Source organism: Temnothorax curvispinosus, unplaced genomic scaffold (genome assembly GCF_003070985.1).
Source record: "Temnothorax curvispinosus isolate PA1 unplaced genomic scaffold, ASM307098v1 QBEX01001498.1, whole genome shotgun sequence".
Classification (NCBI taxonomy): Eukaryota; Metazoa; Arthropoda; class Insecta; order Hymenoptera; family Formicidae; genus Temnothorax; species Temnothorax curvispinosus.
Genome location: NW_020211278.1, coordinates 218,766 through 240,783, shown reverse-complemented (window position 1 = coordinate 240,783; position 22,018 = coordinate 218,766). Strand labels below are relative to the sequence as shown.

General features: G+C 38.7%; 3 protein-coding genes across 8 annotated transcripts in view; all 3 read left to right on the top strand.

Annotated features, from left to right (window-relative positions):
- LOC112465135 (segmentation protein cap'n'collar) overlaps window positions 1-13,524 on the top strand; it is a 97,064-nt gene extending 83,540 nt beyond the window's left edge. For 3 of the 6 annotated variants that reach the window (XM_025032563.1, XM_025032579.1, XM_025032571.1), the window contains exons 8-13: window positions 9,386-9,674; window positions 9,843-9,991; window positions 10,076-10,252; window positions 10,361-10,459; window positions 10,574-10,938; window positions 11,079-11,246. In XM_025032563.1, coding sequence (XP_024888331.1) covers window positions 9,386-9,674; window positions 9,843-9,991; window positions 10,076-10,252; window positions 10,361-10,459; window positions 10,574-10,938; window positions 11,079-11,246 — 1,247 coding nt within the window. Of the gene's footprint in view, window positions 1-9,385; window positions 9,675-9,842; window positions 9,992-10,075; window positions 10,253-10,360; window positions 10,460-10,573; window positions 10,939-11,078 lie in introns of all 6 variants that reach the window. The other 3 variants (XM_025032553.1, XM_025032540.1, XM_025032549.1) reach the window with 2 other exon arrangements.
- An 885-nt stretch (window positions 13,525-14,409) lies between these two features.
- Window positions 14,410-16,258, top strand: LOC112464760 (protein DPCD). Its single transcript, XM_025031943.1, has 4 exons — window positions 14,410-14,538; window positions 14,923-15,125; window positions 15,252-15,485; window positions 15,568-16,258. The coding sequence occupies exons 1-4, from the start codon at window positions 14,475-14,477 to the stop codon at window positions 15,667-15,669; spliced, it is 603 nt and encodes a 200-aa protein (XP_024887711.1). The 5' UTR covers window positions 14,410-14,474; the 3' UTR covers window positions 15,670-16,258.
- A 463-nt stretch (window positions 16,259-16,721) lies between these two features.
- Window positions 16,722-22,018, top strand: part of LOC112464535 (probable tyrosine-protein phosphatase F54C8.4) — a 31,562-nt gene continuing 26,265 nt past the window's right edge. Inside the window, exons 1-2 of the mRNA XM_025031584.1 lie at window positions 16,722-16,849; window positions 17,748-17,823. Coding sequence (XP_024887352.1) covers window positions 16,827-16,849; window positions 17,748-17,823 — 99 coding nt within the window. The 5' untranslated portion in view covers window positions 16,722-16,826. The remainder of the gene's footprint in view (window positions 16,850-17,747; window positions 17,824-22,018) is intronic.

Sequence of the window (22,018 nt, the reverse complement as noted above, 5' to 3'; positions counted from 1 at the left end):
CCGTCTACATTAATCGTTATTCGTTACATTATCCCATTGACCCGCTCTTGTGACTCGGAGTTTGCTTGGCGAGCGAGCGAACGAGCAAACGAGTCGGTCGGAACCGGCTTCAGGGGGATTTTCGAGTCCGTCGATTCTCCGGAGGGCGATCCGATATACGCACCCGTTTAAATTCCATTTGCCTGGTCGATTTATTTGCACCATTTCGCGCGCTTACACTCCAATCGTGTCTGATTTGAATATCGGCTTATCGCGTCGTTGTGTGTTACAGTTATTTCCGTTATGGGTTTTCGTTGCTCGAGTTTAGAATCGCCGAGTGGGAACGCATCGCAGAACTGACATTTATCGTGTCACGCATTATCATAGATAGATATGTATTCCTACGCTCCGATAATCGCGGTTTCCCCGACGACGACGACGACGACGACAATGACGGGATAGCGCGACGCGCTAACACCGCGCTTATCGCCGGCTTTTAGAACCGGCGACACATGAGCCGGACACCGACGTTGATCTACCTTCGTGCTCGCTTACACTCGCCGACCCTGACCGAGGGTACTGCTCTCGCAACCGGCTTGCGAGTCGCTACCGCCCGTGATTTTTGCAAAGCTTCTTTGTAGCACACGGGTTTGCGACGGACGGCGCGCGGTTCTGCAAATCCGCTTACCTGCCTGCTGTCACTTGCTCGCTCGGCTCGGCTCGTGTTTATTTGCTGTCGTATGAAATCGCGCCCGGAATTCGGAAGTGGTATTTGTCGTCGCAACAATGTTGCGCTGCGTCGCGTATCGTCCTTGGATCTGATTGAACGTCGAATATTTTTTTATTACTGCGTCAAGCAAGACGGATGACGACTGAGACCGTATAAAATTACGCATATGATGCTAACTTGGGGTCTATAATGCCGCAAGATGATACGAGAAAATAATTTTTATTATAACAACATAATAAAATATATAACGTAATAAAAAATATCTTTAAATAATAAAATTATTCAATTTTTTTAACGATAGATATACATATTTATATTCTCATTTATGAAACGAAGTGAAAGAACACATATATACGCAGTGTGTGTGGCCAGAGATTTATTTCATTTAAAATATTTAGAAAGATGTAGTAAATTATATCTAGAAGATTAAAGTGAGCTCTTAAAGAAACTTCTGAAAAGTTTATCCTTTTATATATTGAGGCAGTATTTTGTAAATAGTATAATTTAGTACATGTTTTTCACATAAATGAGAATTTTATACCTGCAGAAATTTAAATGCAAAATAATTGATCATCGTATATAGAAGCATGAGATCATCTCATTCACGTAAACGACCAGAGATTGTATGCAGGAAAAAGGAACTGACCACGATCTCCTTAGCGACTTTGCAAACGAATCACTTTATCATTGTCGATGATATTGCGGGGACATTTCTTTATACAATACGATAACTCAAAGCACGCTGCTCCTCGATTTCGAGTCACGTTTGTGACGAATAAAACCGCTAATCCGTCACTCGGCTGTTCGAGTCGCGGACGATTTTATCGTACATCTTCGAGAACGATGCTCCATCACGCGGAGATGCTTCACTATGCTACTTTCATAACATTGTTTTGTCTTTGGAGTCTTTGCACATATACATATAAATGTATGCCGTATGCACATGTGCGTGCCTCGTAATCGAATATTCGACGTAAACTTTCAAATATTGACTCTATCCGTCATATTAAGTGTCGGAGCTGCTGCTTCATTCCACCGCGTACGTCACGCAGATGTTCTCTACCCACAATATTTCAATTGATTACGTATCGAGTAATTTCAGGTCGCTGGAAGTAGTTACCGCTCCGGGCGAGAGCGAGACTTTTTTCTCGTATGTTCTATTTGCATGATTCTAAGAAACGCGTGCAATTTAACTACAATATATAGGAGTGGAATTAACCAGGAATGTTTTTCGCGTAATGTGTTGCTGACATGAATGCACCGGCATTATTGTTTATTCATTTATTTGATGTTTATTAATATTTAAGATAATGCCTTTTTCCAAATTGAGATCGAAACTAAAAGATAACTGTTCATTATTTCTCTCATTTTATTTCTCGACATGCGATTATCTATTCAGAGGTACAAGAACCGCGCTTTTCCCAAAACAGAGTCCTCGATAAAAACATTACGTCTCGGCACTCCGACACAACTCGGAAACCGCACACGGTTATATATAGTTTCGTGCACGACCGCATGTTCTTTATTATCACTCGTTGAGGTTGGCGAACAGATATCGCGTCCATATTTGAAACGCTTAGTCACGCGGCCTCGATGACTTAAAAGGCTCTTTTACTAGTTCTTGAATTAACTTCTGAAAAATACTGTCCGAGATGCCCGATTGCGCGCTTCAGAAGTCGTCGTCGCGTGCGTTGTTGTTAAAGAAAAAGGATAAAAAAGAAAAACCTCCGCGATTTCTTCAGGCTCGAAATGTTCCGCATGAATTCGTCTAGCTATCCATCACTTCGCGCGAAGATACTAAGATCTAGATAAATTTTCCGCTCTACCACGCGAAACGTAATTTCTTTAGAGTATCCTTACATCACAGTTTGCACGGTAAGGTCGGCAATTTTTGCGAATCGCTCTGGAATAAAAAGATATGCCTCTTTTCAATGGCGAGTAATTTTAGTCCTTGACAAAGTGATACATTCTTTTTGTGGCAAGTATCATTAAAAATAATGAAGTTGCAATAAATATTAATCTTGAGACGCGAAAAAACAAAACGCTGCTATCTTGATCGCTACTTGAAAGTATTAATTATAGATTATATTATTGTATCGATTTAAGTTTAGTTATGAAAACTTGCTAGAGACATTAGCTTATAATCGCATCGCGGATTGTAAGTCGCGTAGCTTTGCTTCTTACGTATACAAATAGAAAGAATCACGCAAGCGTTAATTGAAATGATCCGCTGTTCAAGTAATCCTCTATCTTTAAAAAGTAAAGAAATCAATTAAATGTTGCTTGACTTTAACTTAACAATTTGTGGGAACGGTTCGTAAGTGTCGCACTCACACTTTCAGAATGAAACGCACTCGCGCGCAATAGCCGCTACTCATGTATCATGCATGTATACCGGCTATTACGCTTACGAGCAGATAATTATCGAATGATCGTTATCGAATGATTCCAATTAATATCTTAATTTTGCATTACGAGCCAAACGTCTCTCGGCCTATAAGGATTATTAACGCGCGGCGGAGGTTTTACGCGCTCCACCCATTCGTCGCGCAACACGGCGAGATATAATTACACACGTGCATGCACACGCGAAACAACATCGCGATTTTACACCCACGACGGACGGTGAAAGTACAAATGACCGCCGCCTGCATACTTATGCAGTTACGTTCCCTCCGGGGCTCTTACGTCGGCGCGATTATCGCGCCGAACTCTCTCACGTTACATTCGCGCGTATTATACATACGTTAATAATACCTACTAAATAAAGCGCCGATAGGTATCGGCACCGCGCCGAGACACGGCGCATTCTTTCGGCGTCGGTTATTGTGCAGTCGCATATAATCGAATTGACAAGTATGTCGAAATGAATGCGGTCCCTTCTTTCTGAGAAAATATTAATATGCGCGCGCTCCGCACGCTGCGGACTTTGTATGTAAAACTTTGCGAAATGGCATTGCCTCATGTCATTGTAATGTCGCTTCCTAGCTTACGGGATTTACAACCTCGAGACTAGAGAGACGACCGCAATCTAATCATTGTAATATTGTATTTGCATCGTGCAATAATGCTACATAATAATGTTAATTTATTGGCATTTATTCTCGCAGAACGATTTAATAATAGCGATATGATACGCGAATATCGTATATTATATTTAACTAATTTACATTCTCATACAAATAATTCCGTGATAATGAGGATTAAAATATTCCTTAAAATATCCCCGGCAGTTTTATTCATCCGAGAACGAGTTTGTTAATAAGTTTAAAGCGAGGTTTAAATAAATAATAAATCCGGTGGCCGAATGCAAGTAGCCTTGGAATTAAAAAGTTTAAAGGATGACGGTGCATATTTTAGTTTTTGAGGTAGGTAATGAATCGGCAATTATTTCGCGCTGCGCTGCATATCGCGCGAATGCACATGCATGTTCATATTTGTTTATCGGGTGCTGCTCGTTATAGGAGTGGCCATTTTCAGACTTGCCAATTTGCTGATAAAAAACAGAAGGACTCGATCGTATCGCTGATCATAGCATCGATTTTGTGAATCTAAAGATCTAAAGATATATTGTTATTATTCTTTTCTTATCTTTATCTATTAAATGCTGCGAATGATTGATTATCGCATTCCGCATAGAAATACTATACGCTTTACATGCATAAAAATTATGTGTTACGTGACCCTGCTAAGATCACTGGCAGTTTGAGACTCTTGTATAATAAACAAAAAAAACATGTTGAGTTGGTTTAAAAAAAACCACTCAAGAACAATTGAGTGAGCTCGATATTGCGAGAGGACGAAGCGAAATAAATGAATTCCAGGGAAATCTATGATCAATGATCGGTGACGGATCGATGATGAACGCGATGATCGCCGAATCGATCTTTCGTCACGCTAAAAACGCGCCCGATAACAATACCGATTTCGAGCGCGAATGATTCATGAAACCGCGCGCGGCCCGTATAGTATACGCGGCGCGACGAAATTATAATACGTATACTATAATTATAGTGCGCAGTCAGCAACGGTGCTCCCACCGCGTGGCCGGGCGCCGTCCAATGCCGCAGTGAAAAGTGACGCTAGTCGCCAGCCTCTCCGAACGAGTGGTTACGCCCCGTGCAGGGTCAGACTCGCGGATCCGCGCCGCGAGTACCTAGTTATGTTTACGCGGCCAGCGTGGCTGTCAGGGCGAACGGAGCCGTCGTCGTCGTCGCGTGCATGCTCCCCGCTTCCCTCGCCGGAACCGATCCGGCCACGAAAAAGTTGCCGCGGTGGCTCGGCTCTTATCTGCACGACGAATACTTAACGACGCCTCGTACGAACGACGTCGTGCTCGCCGCGTGAATTTTCCACGCCACCCGCGAAGTTACGTGACGTTCGCACGTACGCTGATCACGAATGCAATAAGGCGTGCTGAGAGCGAGCGAGAAACTCGGTGAAGTGGATTCGGAGTGTGATTACCGATCACCGGCGTATTTCTCTCTCGCGATTACTCCGGATTTTCCGCTCGTCACCGGCGCGCGGCGGCCCCGAAATCGCAAACACATCGAGCACGCGATAAGGTTCCTATCAACAGATGCTCTCAACAGGTGATCTGACGCAGTCCGCGGGAAGTTTCGGAGTTTGGATGTGTTATCGCGAAAACGTAATGTTCGATAGTGTTATTGTCAGTCGTAGATTCGGCGCTCGCGTTGCCGCATCGCCGCTCGATTATATTATGTCACGCTTCTGACGTGAATTAACGCAAAGTTTTCTTTCGCCGTTTTTGAAATACGCACGCGACGTAACAACATCGTTGGAGTTTTTTTTTTTCCTACGAGACAGTCTTCTATCTTTATAGTCACTTCATCTCGTGAGTGATAGCGCGTACGACGGTATAGTTCCCGCCGGAGGAAAGTGTGGTCGCGGGTTGCGCTGCGAGGACCTTAGGAGTGTTGATTTTGTTAGTCAAGAGACGCGACGAACATGTTAGCTTCCATTAGCTGGCCATAATTAATATGCGCTAGCGCGAGAGGTAGAGCCCAAGTACCTTCGGCAACTATTGTGAAAGAGAGAAAGGAACATCTGGTACAGCGGAGGTGCTAAATACTTCGCGGACTCTAAGGAGCAGAGCTCCTCGATCTCGTCCACGGCATTCGTCTCATCGGAACTTCGTCAAGCTAACGAAGATCCCGGACTTGTAGACTTCGCGAGAAACAGTTTTACACGATAAAGACACTTCGCTTTCCTGATGAATGCTTCTCTAACGTTAGACGAGAATCGGAGCAACGTGAGCGTAATTATTTCAACGCTGTAAGACCGAGGAAGATTAAATCCGAGAAACTCTTCGCGAAATTGTCAAGCTCTTCGATGAGCTTGAATGGCGACGATGGGAGTTATCGTATATATTCCAAGTAGGTAATTTTCCTTCACGCTGCGTTTTAACTCCTTACGACGCTCGTGACTTCTTGTTATTGTATTTCATTTGAAAACTCGAGCTGAAGTCATTTATTTGTTTTTTTAATTTTATACGTGTCTTTAACGTTACTTTATAAATCTTCCACAGTTGCCGGAATATTGTAAAATATCAAATGTATCTGTGATAAGGGGACTCTTAGAAAAAAAAAGAGAGACGATATCGGCGATAATGCGACTTTCGAAGAGCATTTCATATATTTCCCTACCGCTTATCTGTCCCACGACTCCCACGACAACGTTCACTCAATAACCGGCCAGTAGAAATAAACCGTGAAAATTGCAGTGTCACTCGAATTTCCATGTTGCGATCGCGTTGCATGTTTATCGACCCTGACTCGCGCGACCAGGAAATCAGAAAAATGTGGATAGCGTCTCCTCAATCGGGTTGCCTTATGAGAAAGATAGCACATGATATAAATATGTATTTACATTGCCCGATCATACGATCTGCGTCATCGGTCGGCGATATGCCGACCTATATGACAACTCTATTGGCTCGCACGCACCGCTAATGAAATCATCTTGGGAATAATGAAATTAGAATGAGGATCTAATGAGTTTAGTTTGAATAAAAACAAGCGTTACGTAACGCGGCACAGTGTCGTCGAATCAAATGCGTGGCTGATCCTTGAGAAGTAACGCTTGACGACGTGATAACAGTATCGTTCTGTACCGTGCTGAGTCATGATAATTTGGCCGATGCATATATTCGCGCTAGTTACAAATTGACTAAGAACAGCCTCAGCTATTATTTTATAATTTAACAACTAATATAACGGACTTGTGAAGAACATGTGTACTAAAATAAAATATAACGTTTTTTATAGGCAGAATTATCTTCTCTAAAGAGCATCCTCTGCGTGATAAGAGTATATATTTTGAAATATAACACTAATTTACAAAAAGACGCGAATATATACAGTGCTAATAACTGTAGTGTTGTTTATAACAAAATCTAAAAATGTACAATTAAACTAAATTGAGAAATGGAAGAAAGAAAATTATTAAGACCGATAAAATTCACAATTATTGCGCGAATATATATTCTAGGAAGCTCACTCTTATCGCCTGCGGAAATGAGAGTAATATCTCTTGCTAACGACTATCGCGTATGAAAGCGCGATAAGGACGATCTATCGATGTAATATTTGGTGATCAATGACCAGATAGCATATTTTATAGCATATTTTTGACACTCATGATACAAAGTTTTACTAGGTTGATTAGAATATCATATTTGTCTTAAATTATTAAAACATGATAAAATAAAAATGAAGAGATCTTTAAATTTTCTTGATATTTTATATATCCTAATATATCTCGTGCTTAAGATAACGTAAAATTTCAAGCGCCTATATTTTTATTTGTTAATATAAATATCTCAAAACTGATATAAACCAAAGAGAAGATTAATACAGAATTAACCATACAATGCGAAGGAGCTAAAAAGAATGCGGCGCATTTCCTTTCTCGCAACTAGTTGATAATAACAACTTAAACCTGGAACTAGTCACGTACAGTTCGATGATACTCGGTCACGTTGTCTGCTTCTGAGAACGTTGTATCAGTCGCATTGTACCTTAGACGCGTATTTTGTGTCGTTTTAAGGCGCATGTGTACTAATATGAGGAAATGAAGAATTTCTCGGATGACCTCGTCTTTATTATGAATCGTATAAAAATCATGCGCTGTTAATATAAAAACGGCAATTAAGTGCAAATATTTTCTGACATAAAAAAGTTCTTTCCCTAATGCTAATTGACGATGAGTGTGGAAAAATTTAATTTATTCATAACCGTACTGTGAACGATAACAGTCTTGCAGATAGCATCGAATTGGACTGAATTACAAACGAAGCTTAGCTTGTTTACGAAGAAAATAAGATAAAGTTAGAGTGGCCATTCACGCAATTATCAGTTTTGTGTTTTATGAAAACAGTATTTCTATAAGGATATCCGCGTAAATACGCGATGCAGTTTAATAAGAGAATTAAAGCTTGGTAAATGAAGATATTTAGGATATTCTTCTTAACATCTGACAGTTATATTCGGAAAGTGACAGTTTTCAATTGTTGAGAAAGATGACATATATCACTTTAACTCTACCTCAAGAGTTTATGAAAATAATCGTATATGAAACTGACAGAACTTTATTATACACATATCAGTATTTTATCAACAAAAGTGATAGGACTTTATTTATCTATATAACGAAACAAATCGATCGTCTCTTTCAAAATAACTGTTCATGGTCAGTGAAGAGCTTGCAGTAACTTTATTTCTTGCAACTAGTGCAATATTGTTTGCAATAATGATAATCTACTGATAACGGGATTTATGTGCCAATGTATCTTCTTTATGTTTGCGCGCCTTTTTCTTGTCAATTTTATCTCACAATCGGTGTGGACTTTAAATTCGATTGATATTAATAGGCATGTTTGATTAATGATATATTTTTTATTATCTTGAGTCATTAAACTCCCTTAAGACACGTAAAACCTTTTCAAAAAAATATATATATATACTCTAATAATATAAATTTATATATATAACCTTTTTTATATGTATATCAAAGTAATGAAATTGGTACAAAGTAAACACAAAATATATGAATCATATTAAAAAATGTTTTTTTTTTTCTGATCAATAGTGAGACAATCTACTAATCAATAAGTTTTACGTTTTCTTATTCTTACATTAAATGAAGAATATTCCGCAGATAGTGTACTACTGGTATAGTCATAAAACTTGTGCATGTTGTAAATAGTCGTCCGTGCAAAAACCGGTTGTAGCAAATGTCATGTTTGCGAAGAAGTGTTTGCTATCGAAAGGCCCGAATACCGACGTATCAGAAATTGTATTCGTTCATCTGTAAATGCTTTTTGTAGTCACGTTAAACTTGGCGCAAACACGATGTTTGCGAGAGAACATTACGTCCTCGAAGAATTTTCACGCGAAATGTAGACAACGACCTACTTCGGCATTCTTTTAGGATTGTAAACACAAAGCTGCGTTCGTGAAGATAAGACGTGATTATATCAGGACTTAAATACTCGCATCGCATTTCGAAGGCACCATGTTATTTAATATAAACTAATATAAACATGCTACCGAAATAAATTTTTGAAACATGCTTTTAATTCTTCTCGCGTTATTTGTACAAAATAATTATATAGGATAGAATTCTCCAATTTATTATATTTCTATTGTGTTTCAGGCATGTACACCATGCGCATGTTGGACAATGGTAGCAACAATGCATCCGGACCGACCGGTGCAGCGGCCTTGCCGGGTGTCCCGACAACTGGCGGCACAACTTCGACGGCCACGGGTGTTACGACTCTACCTGGTGTAGCCGATGAAAGGATGGATGCTTCAAGTGATAGCGCTGTCAGTAGTATGGGTAGCGAGCGCGTACCATCTCTATCGGACGGCGAATGGATGGAAACTGGATCCAATTCCAGCCATACTCAGGCCGACTCCCATTACACCATGGATTACGCAAGGTAATTAATATCACAAATGCATCATTCGTGACATGGATCGGATTATCTTTAAGACACGGAATAATTTTGGTTTGTTTCGTTTTCAAGATATCACGATTGTACATGAGAAAAATCTAATTTGTAGTATACTCTGCAACGTTTATCAATAATCTTTTAATTGTATTGCAGCAAATATCGTATGCCATACGACTGCAACTACTCAGTGTCCGCGAGAAACGCCGGCTCGCCGAGATGCCAAGCAGAACGAGCGGTACCACCAGTCGCACAGAAGAAACACCAAATGTTCGCCAAGCGATATTTCCAGGAACAAGGCACTTGTTAGTATTTAGAAGTAACCTTATGATTGCAGTTTTTCAAGTCGCTATGATATAAGTTTAATCGTTAAACAACTTTCAAACTAGGCTCACCTTTAGGGGCTACCGCACATCCGACCACTCCGATGAAATATGATTATGATACTCATACAGTTGGTGCGGGTGCACCGGGAAATACATATTCTGGACCAATCGAAGGTGCGGCCGGGCCACAGCCAGAAATGAAATATAGCTGCAGTGTGGATTTCAGCCGTCATCAATCCGGTAAGAAAAAATTTTATATGTAGATTTATTTAATACAGCAAATATATCCTCTTGAATAAATGAATAATTTTATGTAAATATAAATTTCTGATTTTTTTTTATTTTCAGGACGATCTGTAATAGAACATGTTCATCACAATCACACCTATCATTTGCCCGCTGAGAGCTCAGGATCTCTTCAACGTCCCATTTCCCGTGACAAGAAAGGTAACTATCTTTCTAATATTTTTCATCATTTGTTCAAATCACCTTTTTTTCGATTGTTCAATTTCCTGAGATTATCAATATTAAATTTTTATCTATGTCAAATATAAATTTTAGTCCGCAAAAACGAAGCAGAGGAGCATCTAACAAGAGATGAGAAGAGAGCAAGAGCATTGAGTGTACCGATTGCAGTCAGTGACATCATCAACCTTCCCATGGACGAGTTTAACGAACGTCTCAGCAAATATGATCTCAGCGAAGCCCAACTATCTTTAATACGCGATATTAGGAGACGAGGCAAAAACAAGGTTGCCGCACAGAATTGCCGTAAACGCAAATTGGATCAAATCATAAGTCTAGCTGATGAAGTGAAAGAGATGCGAGATCGTAAGTTGAGGCTCATCCGCGAGCGCGAGTTTATGCTCATCGAGAGACAGCGGGTGAAAGACAAATTTAGCCAACTTTACCGTCATGTTTTTCAGGTCAGTATTAACTATTAATCTCATTTCCATTGCAGTTATATGTAATTTAAGTAACGGATAATTTATTATATTATTTTCGAGTAAAATGCTGTTAAAGGCGATAAAAGAGAAGCTATAATATTTGATAAATTATATTTTAGTCTTTACGGGATCCGGATGGTAATCTGTACCATCCGTGCGAATACAGTCTTCAACAGTCTGCAGATGGGAACATCTTGCTAGTTCCCAGAAATCAGACGAATCCGCATCAGTCGCGACAGTCTTCGATGGAGCCGAAGACTAAACCCGATCCTGAGCACAAGGAATGAACTGCTAAAGGATTGTATACGATGTGATTGATTTAATTGAAAAACTTTTGTTTTTCTTGGGCAGCGCGTCCAAAGCGTAATGAAAGCGAACACGGGCAGCGAATATTATACGCGTTATTAGATTTATTGCGTATAATTCGAAAGAGTAGCGTTCATGGTTTTAGACCTGACACACCTCGCACTGTGTCCAAATAAACAACGAAATTCGTCAAGGATACCGGCTTACGAATCGCGACTACGTGATTTTTGGCAGATGACTTTTTAACACATTTAGAGATTTTAGTAGGAAGAAAGATAGGATTAATTATTCTAATGGTGGTTTTTGTGTGCATGGGTGATGCTACAGTTTTCAGTTACTTTGACTACCCGTGTTAATACATTTTCACATCTAAATATCATAACTTCATGCATTTTCTTTTCATTTTTATAATCAAAGATTTTTATATTACAGAAAGTAGAGCATCGGGTATCATTGTATTTGTTTGTATATATAATGTATCTTGTCTGTTGTGACTGTCTTTAATAAGATCAATAATTAATAATAAAATAAAATCGAAAGCTTCATGAATTTCCTATGCTTTATTTAAGCTACGTAGATGATCTTAAAATATGTTTCATGAGTTTATACTGGCCTTATAGCGACATATAATACTACTCGTGAAAAAATAATGGAATGTGTTATAGTATGCGAGTTTCTCTGTGATTGCCTAAACCAGGCCTGCAGCTGGTTTGCCCTTTTCAGCCGATCTTGCTTGCTATTCCTACTTCTCTCGTTTCGTAGCATTTCGGCTGTTCGCGGAGATGTAAGGGCTCGAGGACAGTATTAACTACAAATTGTATAGAGTTATTATTATTATTATGTACATTGTGTATATATAATTATATAGGTGTATATAATATATACACACACATATAATATATATAATAATAATAATAATAACTCAATAAACAGTGAACAACGCTCAGGGCAATACGCACCAAAGTCCCATACGATTTATAACTAATACCATTCCTGAACTCGAGTGTTACATCTCCGCGAGTAGCATAGATGTTACGAAATAAGAGAAGTGGGAAGAGCAGTGGACAATATCGGCCGAAAAATGGAAACCGGCCTAGCTGCAGACCTAGCCTAATACAAATCACAATGTCTATAGCGTTAAAAAAAAGATTACAACTATTAATATACGTAAATAGTAAGAAAACGTAGTAAGATGGTTATATTGTGGAATCACGCACGAGAACTGTTGTGTCACCATAATTAAAGCAACTCTAAATTAACATCTAATTCCAATTACTATTCTTCCTGCTTTAAGCGTAAAATATGCTTGTCATCTTCTTAATATACGTACACGTGTAACACACGTTGACACACGTACAGTGATATATTATACATTCAAAAAGCTCATTTTTTTACATTCGCGAAACAGATTTTATCACGTTTCGATATCATTATTTTTATGAATTGTATCTATGATTATGACATATATGAATTGAATTATATATTTCATAGATATAGAAGCACAGACGATTGCGTTGAATGTATCCAGTGATTTTTATCTATTCAGTTGATTGTGTGTGATTATTATTGTTAGCGGTATACTTAATTGCCAAAATTATGATACACATTCATGAATAAATAATGCTCACTGTCGCAAGCAAAACGCTACGGCATTGAGTACGTCATCTGCGTGTGACAGTGTTAGTAAAACAAATGTTTAATCACACGCGTATGTATTATTAAATAAAAATTTGTTGTGTTATATGAACTTAGAAAATACGCATGATTTGAAGCGCTTACAGTTTCAGAAGTGGTAGCGTTATGGATAATAATGCAAAATTGTAATTAATGTAATGCAAAATTGCATTTAATTGCGGACAAAGTAGGGGGCAAAGCGATAAAAGGCAAATGATTGAGGCATTAGTGGGATACAGCAAACTTGCAGTAACTAATCTCCGAACCATTTTGTGTTCCATATAGAAAGCAGCTTAAACAGATACCTTAAATTTCACTCCATTCAGGTAGACTACATGCAAAACACATTGTAATGTATATTACAAATAATATAGTAAATAATACAAGTATGTGAATATACACTTACTGCGACACGTTGTAATGCTACAATATATTAAGAATAGCATTCATTGAAATACGAACAAACATAATAAAAACACATATTTTTATAAAGTAAAGAGATGAGAAATGTTCAGGTATTTCACATTTGCCTTTTTATGTATATATTAATGTAGCTAGTATAATTTTCTATAAATATTATATATAAATATATATATATATATATATACATATATGAAATAAATGTATGTATTTATGTATATGCACGTGTATATATAAATACATATACACAAAGAGTAACGATAAAATATATGTTATAACGTTGAAAAAAAAAACGAAAATGCAATTTATGTCGGTAATTATTAATAATCATTATTAACATTTACATACGCAATTGTATTCATACTATTGGGTGTAGGATGCCTTTTACATATTGTACTTAGCGAGCGGAGATCTCGGCAAAACATTGTAAAAGATAATAATAATAATATTAATTTATAAGAACTCTCTGTTCGTCTATTGTACAAACAATTTGGATTCGCGCAAACTTGCAAATCCATCTACTTGCAATGAAGATCTCCTTCTGTCATTAAATTTCTATATTGTATAAATAAAGCTGAATAAAAACCTCTGGGGAAAGTATCGTATCTGACTTGTATTTGTCTAATTAATCAATACCTATTTTTATATAAATATTCATGTTTATAGTACCGTGAATGTGTCGCGGCAGTAGTTCACGACTTTGATCAAACTCCAATTAACCCTTTCATCCTGAACCTTTAAAATTTAATTAAAGAGATTTTTAATTAAAGAGAAAAAAAGTTGTTAACTTGACTAAATGCGTTCAACTGATTACTATTTTTTTAATTGAAATATTTAAGTATTTAAATCAAATTACGTCATGTTAGAGTTAATATATCATATTTAATTTAGACCATCTTTTTTAAGTACAATCTTAAGATGTCATTAACCAATCACAGAGCCGTATTAGCATCTTAAGTATTGAAATAAGATCTGATTATGATTTGGTACATCAGGTGCATGCGCATATTGCGCATGCGCGCTATCGTCTGTCTTGAGCAGTCTCGAGACTTCGAGACTCTCGAGAGAGGTTGCTAGGAAACCTTATAAGTTCGCTCGTTTATTTAACGTGCAAGATGACGTCTAAATCGTGGTTGAAGATTATTCAAGATGCTAGGAAAACTGCTGTTATCGAGGATGGTAAGTGTAATTAAATAGCTTTACGATTTATGATTATTGTCGATTAAACCACGTGTGGGTTTACGGCATGCCTGTTTTTAACCTAAAAATGTTTGATCAATAGTAGACTCGTGTAATCTTATGCATTATTACACAAGCTTGAACAGGACAATGTAGCATTTTATTGAAATATTATTAAACTAAACTTGTTATTAATTCTGTAAAAAAATATTTTTTTAAATTGACATTTTTTGTTATGCTTATATTTATGAATATACATGAGTTTATCTTTTATAATAACATTTCAAATTATAGTCCTTTAATTGAGACAATTAAATTTTACAGTGTTAAATGTTTCAATTAATGCAAGAAGTTTTTTATTGATTTTATTATGTTACGTTACAGGAAAGAGGAAAGTTCATTTTTTATTGGAAGATGGAAAGGAAATGGTAGAAGAATATAACACAGATACAAATGTAGTGGTACGACGGGCATGGAAAGAGAAAAATAATTTTGGTACGAACGTTGGATGGACGGTGGAAGTTGGAGACCCTGAACTTAAACAGAGTAATATAGAGATATATGGAATAGAAGAAAGTTCAAATGCTGTATGTCATTTTCTTTTTGTAAATAACAGAACAAGTATATAATTCTAACATGGTTATTCTGAAATTTTAAGCAATATCTGTAATTGTACGTACAATGTATTTTCTAAGTTTATCATCTTTTTGCAGCCGTTTATTACAAGAAGAATTACAAAAACGTCTCTGGAATGGCGAATCAGAAATTTACCATATCCTGAAAGTGTGTATTCCATTACTGCGGAACAGGATGGCACTATGACCGTACGTACAAGCAACAAAAAATATTTCAAAAAGCTAAAGATCCCAGATCTGGAGAGGATCGGATTGAAGCTGGAACAGCAAAGGATATCATTTCGGCATCAGTACAATACTTTAATTATAACGGTATGGAAAATACTTTTTTGTACATATTTTGCTATGTAGGTATAGCTTATTCGTTATCATTTATTTTCTATTTCTATTCTAGTATAAAAAGCCTCCTCAACTTCTCGACGTGGAGAAAAAGGTATTAAACACAGTTTTGGAACTGAACACAGAGTCTAAGGATGTGCAGTGTCCAACCAGTTAATGAGATACTATGATTAAGTTAATAAATTTCTTGTTTTCCATCAAATAATTTTTTAATATATAGGTTCTATTTTCTATAGCTGCACTGACTACATTAGTTTAAGAACTGTACATACACTAAGGGTTAGTTTTTTATTACTGAACTGGCTGCATTAGTTCAGAGTTGATTTTTTTTACTCCACATTAGAAGGAAAAAGGTGAACTCCGAACTATAACGGTTCAGCAACGGAAAACACCCTAAAGTGTAAGTCTCATACGTTTCTCACGCTTCAATGTATATGTATGCTTCTTGAATTAATGCAGCTAGTGCAGCAATAGAAAATAGACCTACAGTTTGTATGTAACAAGTGCAATTATGATTAAATATTTGTTACTTGAAAATTGTATCAAAATTTCTGTGATTATATCTTATTTTCTTAACTGGAGAGTAATGAATAATAATCGTATAATAATGTAATAATAATCGAATCCTCAAATGTATCTCTCAGTATCTCTCATTGGATGTGCAATTATGAAAAAATGTAGCCAAAATAAAACTCTGGAAAGAAACAGTTTTAACTGCAAATTAAATAGCAGAATCTGAAAATGGATTGACTTTTTTTTATAAATATCTTTCCACTGCAGTAGCATCTTCTAATTTGTAAAGATGTACGTGTCAGTTTACATGAAAAATCCTACGGGATTTTTTGGTTATGTATATCTCATTAGAATTTATACATTTTCATAATCACAACTTTTAATCTCTCTATAAATAATGTTTGCAAAAGTGTTTCAATTAAAATGTAAACAAATAAAAGTAAATGCATACGAATTCTCATTTTCTTTAAAACTCAAGAGATATGTTCACGCTACAGCAAAGTAATCTTAAGTAACATCAAGTTAATCTTTGATGATAAACGTACACATCAAAATCTACATCAAGAAGAATCTATTAAAGAATTATTTTCGTTTCTCGCAATTCGCTTCGGAGCCCACGTTAACCCGCCGAGTTGTCGGTGCCGCGCCGCGTAGTCGAGAGATCGATCGATCGTTCTGCGTCGTCGATTCCGCGCGAGTGCGTGTGGTGTGACGGTGACGGTGGTATTGCGTTTCAAGACTTTCAAGTTTCGAGTGTTATGCGGTCCCTTTCGCGTGAAAATCTTTGAGCGAGCGGGAAACATGACGAATTCGGTGCCGGACAGGTAAGCGGCTTTCCGTTTCCCGCGCGGGGGGAGGACCGCCGAGTCTCTCGAAACGGTGGAGATCGCTCGCGCGGCGCGATCGCGAGCGCGGTCGTGCCGCGACGAGGTTAGGTTGCGCCGACGTTTCCCTGACATCTCGGCCTGCGGCCGCGACGCTAATAACGCGATCGTCGATCCGCGAGGCGAAGTGCGGCTTTCATTTGTCTCTCGCGCGTCAGACAGAACACAGAACCGACGGCGAAACGTTCCGCTGGAATTTCGGGAACGCGATCCGACGCTATCTTCGGGGACAGCTGACTTACCAACGGAGCGAGCGTGTCGCGCTCGCCCGTCGTTTCCCGCCTTTTTTCCCGAGATGGGGTTGCCTGCCTGATCGCCATTTGAAATACGAGCCAGTTCGATTCGCGCGGGTCATTAGTCTTCGATCGGGTCTCTCGGGTCTCGCGAATTTTCGTTACGTTATTTAATAATTATCGCGCCGGGCGTTTAGTTTACTTAAGTGACGCATTCTCATAAAGCGGCCGATATCGATTAGAGTTGAGAATGGGACGGAGAATGACGCGTTCCCGCAAGAAGTACGTATATTTGAAATCGTAGGTATCGATTTAAAGCTGTTGGTTAAAACCGGTGGAAAGGCACGGAAACGAAATGACCGACACCTAAGTATCTCGATATTTCACACGTATCGTGTCTTTTCGTACGTTTAGATGTGCCCCTGAAAATACCAGAATCGGAGAATTGAATCGAACGTCGATAAATGAATGTATAAAGTTCCGTATTTAATCTGTTGATCGATGAATCCAGCTTCGGAGATTCAGCATACTTTTCTGCTACCAAATCGCCACGAAAGCAATTATTATCAATTCTGCAACTATAGTCGTTTTTTTGTATGTTTCAGATGGTTAGAGTACAAAGCTTTCGGCGATGTGATCAAAGGCACCAAGATCCTGGCGTTCAAAGTTCCGCTGAAAGACGTGAGTATCTGCGCCATACGCCTCGCGTATTTTTTTAACTTGCAGTACAACTTTTACAATCTGTGGGATTATTTGGAAAAAAATTGAAAATAGAATAAAATTAGCAATTTTTATTATTTTTAGCATATAAATAAGAAGGAAATTTTAGATTAAATTTTAGATTGTAATAAGAATGGTCCAGAAATTGATTGTAATGAATGAACAGAAAAAATGTAACAAGCACCACATAGTGATGCATTTCTTATATTTTTCTGAATTGTGTGAAGGAAGGATGATATATGAATCGATTAGAATAAACAAGAAAAATGTAACAGGCATCAGAAATGTGATGCATTTTTTATATTCTATAACTAAAAGCATTGATCCCCACGTTGTGAATATGTTGTAGATTGTATGTAAATAATTCGTTTTTTATGCAACATCCATAGGAAATCCATAAAAAACAGGATATTGTGGAATAAATAATTATTAATATAGATATATATTCCTCTCTAGCCTTTTCGACATCTGAATCATCTGAACTTGAATGCCGGATCAGTAATTAAAAGCAAAGTGATTAAGGATTAAAGGCTGATTCTTCTCTCGCTATTTTCAATCTTTTATATTGAATGATGTTTTAATTTTTGTATTCCTCTCAAGCTTTTTCAAAATCTGAATAATATATATTTCATATACCTACTTGAATAAATATACTTGAATAAATATACTTGAATATATATATTTATATATATAAATTAATAAAAATCTCAGCTCACAATTTCACTGACAGAACCTATATAGAAGAAGTTTGCAAAATCACTGAAGTTTAGTGAGATTGTATATATATTTTATTCACACACATTCCACAATATCCTAGTTTTTTGTGAATTTTCTAGGAATTTTGTAAAAAAAAATGAATTACACGAAATCCCTGCGACGAATATAAAGACAAGATGTATCTGTAATTTGACTAGATTACAAATGTGTATCTGTAGATAAAGCGTTATATATTGGCGCGGTCTACTTGCTAAGAATGTTTATATCTTACATTCGAAGGTAACGAAAAGCGCGTTTGGACTCCTCTCTGATTTACTCTAAAAAAAAAAAGTTTTTAAGAGCGCATCGCTCTCGCGGAACGCAGCCGCGGTTCGCTCGGGGACAGAACGTCCTTCTTATCCGTCGTCCTCCCGGCTTCCCCCTCGTTCCTCGACTCACTCGACTGTCCTCTCCCGTACTTTTCCTCCCGCACTAAATCAAAGATTCTCTTCGCGGGAGTCGTGGCGGCCGCACGGCAGATAAGATCGCGTCGGATTCTCGAAATGGACGACGCGGCAGGTACACGCGTCGTCGCTACGCCACGTGCGCGCGTGTGTGTGGGTGCGTTACACGCAGGCACGCCCGCAGGCACGCACGTACGCACGGCACGGCTCATGGGATCGCGCGGCACGGGTTCCCCGTTAAATCGATGCGACGTCGGGGAACCGGAGGAATATGAGAGGGTGGAGGACGGGAGAGCCGCGCGTCTCCGGCGGGGATGTAGGTAACGGGAGGGTGGGAATGCAACGTCGTGAGATCTCGTATCGGCCGCGGCCAAATTGTCGTATTGTTGCGCACGATGACCCACTCCGTAGTAGATATAAATACGCTTGATGTATGCGTGCTCCTTTTTTCAGCCGGTGCACGCGCGGTATCGCCGGCTGGTGCACGCTGCCGCCGATTCTCCTCCGAGAGTCTAAATCCTCCGGCTAGATAAAATGTGTGTGCTTCAATGCCGGCCGCTGTAGCGCGAGCTGGTTGACGTATAGTTGTTCACGCTGCGATCCATCGCTTCTCATTGAATTCCTTTCCGGAGTTTCCGGGAATAGAATTTCTGTAAAAGGGACAGACGATTATTCAGAGTGTAATGATAAAATTCTTGATTCATCTGTCATAAGTGACGATATTATAACCGGGGTCGGCATCGATTCTATTTACTGCTGTTTCTAACATTCATCTTTCAATATGCTTACTTTTTATTTGTTGAAGATTATAAAATATTTGGTGGAATTTGTGACACAAGAATTATTGGAAAAAAACCACGAAATAAGAACCAAAATAATTTTGTTTCTATGAAGAAATTATATAAAGTTAAGAATGAGAATACAATTACGTGTTAGATTGTCGAATTAACGTGTTGGATTGCCGGGTCATAGCTTTTGCATAATCTAATATATGTAATTATTGCATAATTGTAATTAGAATATTAGTATATGATTATAATAATCATGCTACTTTTTTTTTTCGTTTGTTATTTATCTCATATAGGTAGACACAATACTGAGAAATACTAACAATCGTTCGCAGTGTTCGCACATGACGAAGATTTTAATTAAATGCAACAATAGTGTTCTTTGTACATATTTAGAGATAAAATGGATGAGCGCGAGTTGATGTTAATTAATTCTATACTCTTGCTCGAAAAATACCTTTCATAAACAAGAAAATGTTGTTGGCGCCTAACGGCTGCGCGCCCCGCAGTATTTTTACCACCGAAATAATAAGTCGAGATCACACTGTCGCTTCCTGGTTATCGGCCCGAGGGGCCGCGCATACGCCACGTTGCATATATGCTGATTATGGGCGGTGCGGCGCGTAGTCTCCTAATTGACGGCACAACGGTGCCCAGGTTTCACAGGACATAAAACACTTTTATATACCTTCGACTCCGCGTCGAGATCTCATTAAAGCACGTAACGATAGTCCGCCTAATTGACCGTGCTATCCTACGAGCGCGCACTCCTGATCGGCGTATATACTCGTCGAATCTCTCCGCTAACATAATCTCTCACGCCGTCGTCGTGATTCTCGTTATCTCGCCAAAGATACGATTAGACGGGTCATTTTTCATGACAATTATCCGCTAACGATAGTCTATATGTTAATCAACGTTGATCAATTATCGACCGCGACTACAGCTTGGTGGATGACGGTGGTGGTTTCTGATAACTTCTTTTGAGAGGAAAATCGCGGCTCTTTATTTTATTCGCCTGCCGATAATGCTATTTACTCGTGTTCGTTATTGCAACGTTTATGGCATAACGATATAATATATATTTTTACATAATTAATAAAGATAATATCTTTTGTCATATCTTTAAAGGTAAAATTAATTGCGCGCGCGAATTTCATTGATGTTAACCCGTTGACGTTAAACTTTAATAGCTCGACTAAAGACTCGAGGGACTTGGCGCCGTCCTTTATCCAGTCGTAACGTCCGCTGGATCTATCGCAGGGCCCGGTCGTGTCAAAAACCCGCGGGATTCCGAGCGGCGAAATTAGCGATCCTAATTCGCCACACGGTCGGAGGTGAGCAGCAACGTTCTGATCCCCGTTTATCCCGAGCTATTTAATTTCCGCCTAACTCGCGGCTTCGGAACCGGTTTTTCTCGTCCACCGGCCGTTCCCGCGCGCGCGCGCAGGACAGTTGCAAATAAGTTTCGGCTCACCGAGATCGCCTGCTATGCATATACGTTGCGCATGCATACGCAAAATAGGAGGGTGCCAGGGCTAATTGATTCTGGCGTCGCGGGCATTACATAAAACAAGTCGAGGCCGGGGCCCCGAATTGGACTCGGGGTTGATTGGGCCCGCTACGGCGGCGGCGGCGGCCGCGGGGGGCCACTCGTTAATAGGGCCCTCAAAGGGCCCAGTGCCAGCGCTCGTTCTTGGGCTGCCTTGGCTCGCGCGCACGGCGAACGCTTCTTCATCATCTATAAGAACTTGTAACAAATATCGGCTCACACGAAACGTGATACTCTCTTCGCTCGACGCTTCACCGTAGGCTTTCTGTCTTTCTCTCGTTCTACTCTGGATTGGGGAACGATGCTGATCCGACGGATTTAAGATGGCGTTAGTCATATGCTCTCGGCGGATGCATCCCCGTGCAGAGTTGCCTCTTCTATGATGAATTATGGAAATGAGAAGAGAAACACTTTGAAATAGATCCCACTTTTAAATCTCGAAACTTGACGTTATATAAATATTGCTCCTACATTTCCTTTTATTACTTTTACATAATAGCTATACAACTGAAGGTAAAAGCAAATTTGAATAAAAACCGAAACGCTATATTGATTACTTCTTATTTTTCAAAATTTAATTTAAAATTTAAATTTTTCTTCAATAATAAATCCACTCTTTGACAATGATGTGTAAATGTGTGTATATTTTCATTAGA